This window comes from Octopus bimaculoides, chromosome 16, assembly GCF_001194135.2.
Source record: "Octopus bimaculoides isolate UCB-OBI-ISO-001 chromosome 16, ASM119413v2, whole genome shotgun sequence".
Classification (NCBI taxonomy): Eukaryota; Metazoa; Mollusca; class Cephalopoda; order Octopoda; family Octopodidae; genus Octopus; species Octopus bimaculoides.
The window spans coordinates 34,622,967-34,632,712 of NC_068996.1; the positions used below are offsets into that span (position 1 = coordinate 34,622,967).

General features: G+C 32.9%; 1 protein-coding gene across 4 annotated transcripts in view; it reads left to right on the forward strand.

Moving 5' to 3' along the window:
* LOC106884435 (E3 ubiquitin-protein ligase HERC2) overlaps positions 1-9,746 on the forward strand; it is a 265,512-nt gene that overhangs the window by 161,601 nt on the left and 94,165 nt on the right. For all 4 annotated transcript variants that reach the window (XM_052973690.1, XM_052973692.1, XM_052973693.1 and 1 more), the window contains 4 exons: positions 2,507-2,706; positions 3,587-3,745; positions 5,962-6,079; positions 6,724-6,831. In XM_052973690.1, coding sequence (XP_052829650.1) covers positions 2,507-2,706; positions 3,587-3,745; positions 5,962-6,079; positions 6,724-6,831 — 585 coding nt within the window. The remainder of the gene's footprint in view (positions 1-2,506; positions 2,707-3,586; positions 3,746-5,961; positions 6,080-6,723; positions 6,832-9,746) is intronic.

The following is a 9,746-nucleotide window of genomic DNA, read 5'->3' on the forward strand; positions in this document are numbered from 1 at the left end:
TAGGTTGCTATTTTTGTTTTATATATAGGTTGGTGATTATGGATAGTATATATACTGTGTTATAATATTTCATTGGTGATTATATGGAGTATATGCTATTGAGTGGTGCTTGTGTTATTTTATTGTTATTGCATAGAATATGTTTCTTACTAAGTTATGTTATCAAATTGAAAATATCCTGAGTAGAATGTGTTATCCCTTCCCAAAAGGACTGTCTTGTATAGAATATGACCTGTGTCTTACTGGGCTGTCTTGTAGACTAGATGTAACATTCGGGCATCTGGTATGCATAAGATGTGACTTGGAGAGTTATTTTGGGAACGGTTTCTCCATCTCCCGTTAAGCAATTTTTTATCAGAAAGTACCATTTTGTTATGGCCAGGAAGTTGTCTTACATTGTTTTTACCACTTCTTGCCCATTTTCACATCTAAGGATTGGCACTTTGCCCAATAGAGATAGCTGCTGGTTCAGTTGTGTCTGTGAATATACTTTAATTAGGCAGAGACTGGGCAGCTGGAGATAATACGGTTGATTGCCTCCCTGAGTTGGTAACATGTTTTCTATTTGGTGTGAGTATCTTCTTTTACTGTTTTATATCTGAAGTTGTTTCTAGCTGGATGTTGATCTAGTGTCAAGCATTCTGCTTCTGCTTTTAGTCCAGGTCTCTTGAACAAGTGTTGGGTCATATTCTGGTTTGTTTCCCTTCTGTCAACTTTTAAAGGATATTGACCATGGAGTGGGTTTTTCTCTTCAATTCTTTTTTTTTATTTATTTTGGAATTCTGTTTTGACCTTGTCTTTTGTTTTTCAACTATTTCAGTTCTTTTGTCCTAATCTAAATCTTGAATTTCAGTGTTGCTAGTTCATTTCATTATTATACTTACCATTTTCTCTTTGCTTTATTCTAAGTACTCTTTCGATCCTTCTGTTATTTTGTAATAGCATTCTATCTGTATCAGACTCCTGTCAATTTTGTTTGTTGGATAAGTATATTCTATTGATATCAGATGTGAGGTGGTAGCATTCAAGTACCCTTAGTGATTCCCTAGTTTTTCTGGTTAAGCTCTTCACTTTACTTAACTTCCAATTTATTATGTTAAAACTGTACTTAGTAACTGAGGCAGCTAGTGTATTTATACTTATTATTTCTATGAGTTGTATTTTATCAATTTCATTTATTCCTAAGTATTTTTATGGATAGTTCTGGTTTAAAAATTCTGATTTCAGTTTCTTTATCTAATTAAATCTTCCTAGTTTTAGTTAAAATCCCTTACAGAGGATTTTATACCATATTTTAACTGTATTCTGTTTTTTATACCATTTGCTACCATATATTAACTGTATTCTACCATATTTTAACTGTATTTTTTTATGTCTTGGCTAAATTTATAAACAACTTTTAGTATGCCTTAACTGAATTATTATTATTATTATTATTATTATTATTATTATTATTATTATTATTATTATTATGGCAGCAAGCTGGTAGAATTGTTAGCATACTGGGCAGAATGCTGAGCAGCATTTCATCTATCTTTGTGTTCTGAGTTCAAATTCCGCTGGGGTCGACTTTGCCTTTCATCCTTTCGGGGCCAATTAAATAAGTACCAGTTATGCACTCGGGTCAATGTAATCAACTTAATCCCTTCCTCCAAATTTGAAGCCTTGTGCTTCCAGTAGAAAGGATTATTATTATTATTATTATTATTATTACCTTTTCGGACAAAACCTTTTGTAACCTTCGTCCTGTCTTTGTCCTTACATGTTTTTGATTGATATTAGCCCTTGTGGCCAATAAAACGAATTTATTATTATTATTATTATTATTATTATTATTATTATTATTATTATTATTATTATGGCAGCAAGCTGGTAGAATTGTTAGCATACTGGGCAGAATGCTGAGCAGCATTTCATCTATCTTTGTGTTCTGAGTTCAAATTCCGCTGGGGTCGACTTTGCCTTTCATCCTTTCGGGGCCAATTAAATAAGTACCAGTTATGCACTCGGGTCAATGTAATCAACTTAATCCCTTCCTCCAAATTTGAAGCCTTGTGCTTCCAGTAGAAAGGATTATTATTATTATTATTATTATTATTACCTTTTCGGACAAAACCTTTTGTAACCTTCGTCCTGTCTTTGTCCTTACATGTTTTTGATTGATATTAGCCCTTGTGGCCAATAAAACGAATTTATTATTATTATTATTATTATTATTATTATTATTATTATTATTATTATTATAGCATCAGAAAAGTGCTTTGCAGCATTTCTTCTGGCCTTTTGTGCTCAGAGTCCAAATCTTTCTGTGATCAACTTTGCCTTTTATCCTCTCAGGCTCAGTAAAATAAATTGTCTGTCAAGTACTAGGTCAATAATATTGAATACTCCCCCTCCCCTTGAAATTGCTTGCTCTGTGTCTAAATCAGAAACCGTTGTCATTGCTGCTGTTGTTATTTTACTGTTATTTATTACTTTCTGTATTCTTTCATTCTCTTATCCCCAGGTGGTTCCTTACTTGCTGGGTGTGACACCCCAAGTGCAGAGTCATTGGTTGGATGGTTACTGGAGCACAAAGACCTTAAAATACAAAGTGATTCTGATTCTGACATGTCAGTTTGTTCTATAGATATAGATTCCGATGAGACTGGATCTATGTCTGACATTTTTGATGATTTAGATGATGATGACATAGAATTGGAAGAGGTAAGCTACATTCTTTCTCCACTACCATTTTTCTTACATATTGAATCATAGGATTGGCTGAATGAGAATGACTCAAGACACCAACACTCATGTTTATACACATCAGGAGATCTTTATTGAAGAGATTATAGCTCAAAATTTTAAAAATTTTATTATTTTTCTAATTAAAAAAAAATCACGAGAAACATCAAAATTTCTTACAAAAATTTCACGTGATTTGAAATTGTTAAGGATTTCTCAAATATAAAAATAGTTTCAAAAAGACAAAAGACAGATCAAACTGCAAGGCATCTGAATCTAATACTCTGGTTTTCTTTTGTCTTTTCTTTTTTCCTGTCAGTTCACTAACTTTGGCAAAATACTTTTAATATTATGAAATAACTATGCAGAACATTGACTAAAGGGATTAAAATGGTATTATCTTTGGTTCTTCTTGCAATTGACATTAACTTCTCATTGTACTAAGGTTGAGAAAATAAATACTAGTTATATACTTTTGTCAATGCTCTCTGTCAAGTAGTCAAGATGTGCTGAATTTATACTGATTGTTAGGCTCAGAAAGAAGTGTGTCAAAATTTGAAATCATTGCTGGAACTTATTCCATGCAAGGTCATGATTGATCAGATTTTGTTGATCAATATTCTAGCGAATCACAACATTGGGTGACTGAAGAATATTTCTATTACAGGCTATCTTGTTAAAAAATTAGTTTTACAAAATATTTAGTTGAAGAAATGTTGTTTCTTCTAATTTTTTTTTTATAGATTATTATAATTGTCATACATGTAACTAATATGTTTAGTTAGTGTGAAAAGACTGGGTCTTAAAGATAATTAATTACCTTCTGACTTTTCTTTCTTTTATTTTTGTACTTCTACAGCAAGAAATAACGACAACAACTTACAAAAAACCCTCAGATTTTGCCAACATTGATGAATATGCCATGTACGTTCAAATAAATATTGTTCCTGGAATGACAGTGCGATGTTGTTGTACATATGAAGAAGTGATGGAAGGAGATATTGGCAAAGTTATTAAGGTACATATTCTTTCAGTTCTGTTTGTTTTGACATCAGACCCTAGCAAGGAATGCTATTATTTGAAGCTTAGGAGGAAAAACAAGGTAGAATAGTTGATACAGTGTTGTAAAAATTAGGATATATGAGGTATAATTGTGCAGGTATGTGGGTGAGCATATGTATATATAGATTGATAACCAAAGCAGCTTAGCCCTAGGAACATAAACTAAGTTTTGTTAGTCTACATTTAGCCCCACTATAAAAGATAAAGTCTACTTGTAATGATCTTTGGTAACACTTTTCGACTGTTGAGTTGTAATGCTGCAAGGGATGTGATGTTGTTAGCTGATGTGATTTCAATAATGACATTAAGAATAATTGTCTACAATTTAATTCTCCAGTTATTGTGCTCTTTTTTTTTTTATTGACCACTCATTCTGACTTTATCAGCCACTGGTTTATATAGAATTGTTTTTTTCTCATGTCTTCCTAACAACTGAGTATGTGACATACTCAGTTGTTAGGAAGACATGAGAAATACTAAGATATTGTTTGTACAGTGTCCAGATGTGTGACATTTGTGTAACATTTGTGTAAGTCATTGATTAGTCTGAAAGATGGTATAGGTGATAGATATGACTTAGTAACAGTTTGCTTGAGCCATCTCCTTTTGATGATTATTGATACAACGAACAGCTAATTTGTGAATGCACTATCAGGTTTTCACTAACATTGCTCTTTAATAATTTTAAAATTTTTTGCTCAAACATTGTTGTCATCATCGTATTTAACCCTTTAACATTCAAACAAGCCATATCCAGCCCAAATGTTTGATCTGTTTTTATGTTCAAACTGTTCAGATCTGGCCTCTCATACCTACCCTACAATGTCACTCTAAACATAAACAATCACATTATTAAAATCTCTTTGCTACAAGATAATGCATGATTAATTCAAAATAATGTGAATAAATAAGCATTTCAGTTGATGAATTAATCTGAATGCTAAAGGTTTAATGTCCATTTTCTCATGCTTGCATGAGTTGGAGGAAGTTTTCTAAGGTTGGATGCCCTTCTTGTCTCCAAATCCTTATCTGTTCACAAGCAAGGTAATATTTCCCCCATGGCCAAACATGTGCTTGCTGAATATTGGAAATGAATGACATTGCTTGTATGACAGTGACAATTATTTTACAACTATCACACAATGTTAAGACAAGGAGACACAAATATGCATTCTCTCTCTCTCTCTCTTTCTCTCTCTCTCTCTCTCTCTCTCTCTCTCTCTCTCTCTCTCTCTCTCTCTCTCTCTCTCTCTCTCTCTCTCTCTCTCTCTCTCTCTCTCTCTCTCTCTCTCTCTCTCACACACACACACGATGGGCCTCTTTCAATTTCTATCTACCAAATCCACTCATAAGGCTTTGATTAGCCCAGGCTTTATAGTAGAAGGCACTTGCCCAAACTGATATTAGTGGGACTGAACCTGAGACCATGTGGTTGGGAAGTAAACTTCTTACCCATGCCTGTGCTTGTCATAATCTTTTATTTGAATATGAATGATTTTATTGACAAATCAATTTTTAAAACCTGCACCTTTTTCTAAAATAGCTAAAGACAACATCCATAATTGATAAGGGTTGCAACACTGTTTGTCTGTTGAGCTTTGTTGCTGCAAGTGCTGTTATGTCATTACCTGGTTTCCAACTTCACTTGAATTGAAGTAACCCAGTATTTTCTAACCACTCTCATGATAGCAGAATCTGTTTGATATAATTTACCATCACTTACTATTGTAAAAAAAAAAAAAAAAAAAAAAAGCAACTTATATTTGCATATTCTTAATTTTCTCTCTTGAAATACACATCCCCCTCTTGGTGAAACTGATATTTTAGGGGTTTAAATACAAAGCTGCTTGGTCATGTATTGCACTTAGTGTTTGAGAGACCAGCAAGGACAGCTGTTGAGTGAACAGTTGAAGAAGGAAAAAGAAAGGTAGGCCAATGAAGATGTGACAAGGAACTGCGTGGGAAGACTTCATCGAGATGGGAGTGTCTCCTGGAAAGAAAGGTGCACTTCAGCTCAGAACAATATCACTTGGAAAATTTTCATTACCAGATGCTGTTTGAGTGAATATCACACATAAATAAATCATAGTATAAGTTTAAATAATAACTCTGTGTATGTGTGCGCATGTGTTTTTTTTTAATAAAAACTATTATATATGTTTGGTTTCATAGCTTGACCATGATGGACTTCACCACCTGAATGTCCAAGCGTACTGGCAGAGAAAAGGAGGTACTTACTGGATGCGATACATACATATTGAATTATTAGGCTTTACTGATGTTCCTTCTTGTGAGTACAATTTTTCAGTATACATATAATATATATTCTAAACCAACATCATCATCATTACTGTTATTATTACCATCATCACCAACACTACCACATCATCATTGTTTCCATCACCATCTTCGTCATCATCATTGTCGTCGTCATTATTTTCCATTGTTGTCATCTTCAACTTCCTTCTACAAATATTTTTTGTTTTCTTTTTTATTGTATTTTCTGTTAGAATTAACAAACGTTATTCTACAACACACACACACACATTTGTAGGAATTAGTTCTTAGTAGATACTTATTAATAATGGATTTTAAATATTTTTCATATTGGTATTCTTGGTTTTGACACAATATCAACAGAATCACTTTTGCTTCATAACTGTAACATAAACTATATATTTATTGATCTATTATTTATCATTATATGTATGTATGTATGTACGTACGCTTGTTCGTTCTTCCTCTAAAACTGGCACAAACAATCATCCTGATTGGTAGAAAGATCATTACATGTTAATCAGTCTGAATAATCATGTAGATTGGTATAAAGACTAACTGTTTGTGCAATTTTTTTTTTTTTTTGCATTCTTAACTAAGGCCAAATTGCTTATGAAAACCATCATTAAATTGTATATATATATATTTATATTACAGCTTGTCAAACAATAAAGGTTGGTGACAGAGTTCGTGTAAAGCCTTCTGTTTCCTTACCCATGTACAAATGGGGTTCTGTGACCCACAGAAGTGTGGGTGTTGTCACAGGTAATTGACTGTTTTTTCTTTATTGGACAACAAAAAAATTTGTTTAATAGGCATTATTTTAGACAGAAAAACATCTAGATCTATGTGTGGGTGTGTGTGTATGTATGTGTGTGTATATCTGCGTGTATATATATGTATATGTCTGTGTCTGTATGTCTATATATATATTTGTGTGTGTATATTAGGTCATCCCATAACTGATTTGTTTTTTTTAATACTTTTTATTTAGTTCTTTTTTTTAATCTAAAATATGCTCTTCCATATAACTGGTAGACTTGCAAGGCCCCTCTTCCAAAATTCAGTTGTCTATGACAAAAAATACTCCTCCAGTACTATTCTGACCTTGTCTACGGAATTGATATTTTTTCTGTCCAAATTATTTTGAACACTGCGGAATAAGTGATAATCAGCTGGGGAATATGGTAGATGCGGCATCGTTTCCCATTCAAAGTACTCCAGTCTTTAGAATGTCATCCTTGCTGTATGTGGCCAAGCATTATCCCGATAGAAGAATACCTTTTGTCTTGAAACCAAATATAGTCGTTTTTCTTTTAGCGCTGACTTAAGCCACTCAAGCTGCTTGAAGTAGGCTTCCTTTATCATTTGGCTGGGGTTTAAAAGTTCAAAGGGGACTGAACCTTTCATATCCCACCAAACAGATAACAACACCATATGTGGGTGGAGACCTTTAGCCTGGGGTGCTGGTGTTTCTCTTTTCCCTACCCACTGTCATTGGACATTTTTATAGAGAAACCATTTCTCATCACCAGTCACTATTCAGTCCAAAAAAGGTTCATTTGTGAGACATGACTGTAAAGAAAAGCACACATTCACTCTCTGTGCACGATTAGGTTTGTGAGGAACCCATTGACCCAATTTGCTGACTTTTCCAATAGCACGCAGATGTCAATGAATGGTTGAATGACCAAATCCAAGCTTCTCTGCCAGTTCCTCAACAGTTAGGATGGGACTTTGTTCCTCCAGGGTTTGCAGGATGTCCCTATCAAGCTTTACAGATCTTCCAGGATTACTAAATTTAGTAATCATCCCAAATCGGTAACAAGAAATTTAGTTAGGAACATCTCACTTAGATTATCAAATCTATCCACAAATGAAAATATTTTCAATGAGGAAGCTGACTTTTACAACTCTGCCTTATTAAAAGCAGGATATAAAGAAAAAGCCAGAAACATTAATTCCACTTACGAAATTGATACCCGTAATGATATAGATATTAATATTGACAGCAACGATAAATACAATGATCATTCTCATCATAAACCTATTGACGATAACAAACAATCAAACATTTCTTTACATTATAGGGGAGGTAACCGACAGTTTAAACCCTTTTTCAATAATAATAATAATAATAAATTGAAGTTCTTTAGAAATAATAATAACACACATACTAAACCTGAATCTGATAAAAATATCTGACTGATAATTCCATTTGGAAAACAAATTAAATCAAATCTGGTTTCCCAGTTCTGAAATGCTGTTAATAAGAATTTTCCAAGACATTCTTACTATTTCCCAGTCAAAAACACGCACAGGGTTAGATTTGGATTCTCAAAAACTAAAAACATCTCGCAAATAATATCCGCACACAATATGAGACTATTAAATTCACAAGAGAGTACCGATAACAATAACATTAATTCAGACAATACAAACCATTACCATCATAACAATAATAATGCTAATAATAAACCAAGGAACAATAATTATGATATGAAATATAATAATAATAATTACAACAACATCATTATTTCGGAAGTTAATAGCAAAAGAATTAGTTTTTTAAGTGATAATGCCAAACTCAAAAGCACTATATATCAATGCCAGGTCAGCACTCCTACAAATGTGTCTTTTTACATTGGATCATCCTCTTCGCCAATATCCACTAGAATTTCTAACCATTATTCTTCCTTTAGAGATAGAAATAAACACAATACCACGAGCCTTAGCAAATTAATTTGGGAACTTAGACAACATAAAATTTAAATTAGACTGGCTAATTCTATCCACACCTATACCATATGACAAAGGTAAGAAATTCTGCCCATTATGCAATACAGAACTGTTCTTCATTTCATTCTCGAAGAATAAACTGGTGAACACATTCATCGAAAACTCATACAGATGTAAACACTGGCAGCAACACATATTTTTTTCCTTCAAGTAAAAAAATACTTATTTATATAACATTGACAACTCAATTTGTAACATATTAGTTCCTCAAATAATTCAAGAGACACATGTTAATTATACCTTTATATGTAAAAAGATATGGTACACTTATCTCGCTTGATATCTAAACACTCTTAATTTGTGAACCCAAATTAGAACACCAATAACATCTATAAACATATACTCAAATATTACTTTCAGTTCAACTTAACATAAACATTACTTCCTACGATGTTCAATATGTTGTGCTCAATTAACCTTATTCACTTGATTTCATAGTTCTTTCGTACATCCATATCATTCATTTACTACTTTCACTTTATTCAGCAAAAACAGGAGTTATTTATCCTGTTCCAAGTTATATTAGTGGCATTATTCTACGTCTACGATTTCCATTTGTCCTCTTAAACTTTCTTAGTCACATCTAAGATTCTGAAAACAATCCTAGTTCACTTGTTTACGTTCATCGTAAGATGAATCCAAAACATATAAATATCTCCTCTAGGCTGGGTGGAGGAGTTTGTCTCCCTCTCGCAAACTTAAGGACACAGAAAATGTGTCAAGGCCGACAGGAAGCGGTCCAGCTTCCTAGGGCTAAATAGCAGTAGTATCTTCCCTTATTGGGACTGTCACGTTAAGTTGGCAGTATACAACTACTTTATATATATATGTATATATATATGTATATGCATATATGTATGTATATATATATGTATATATAT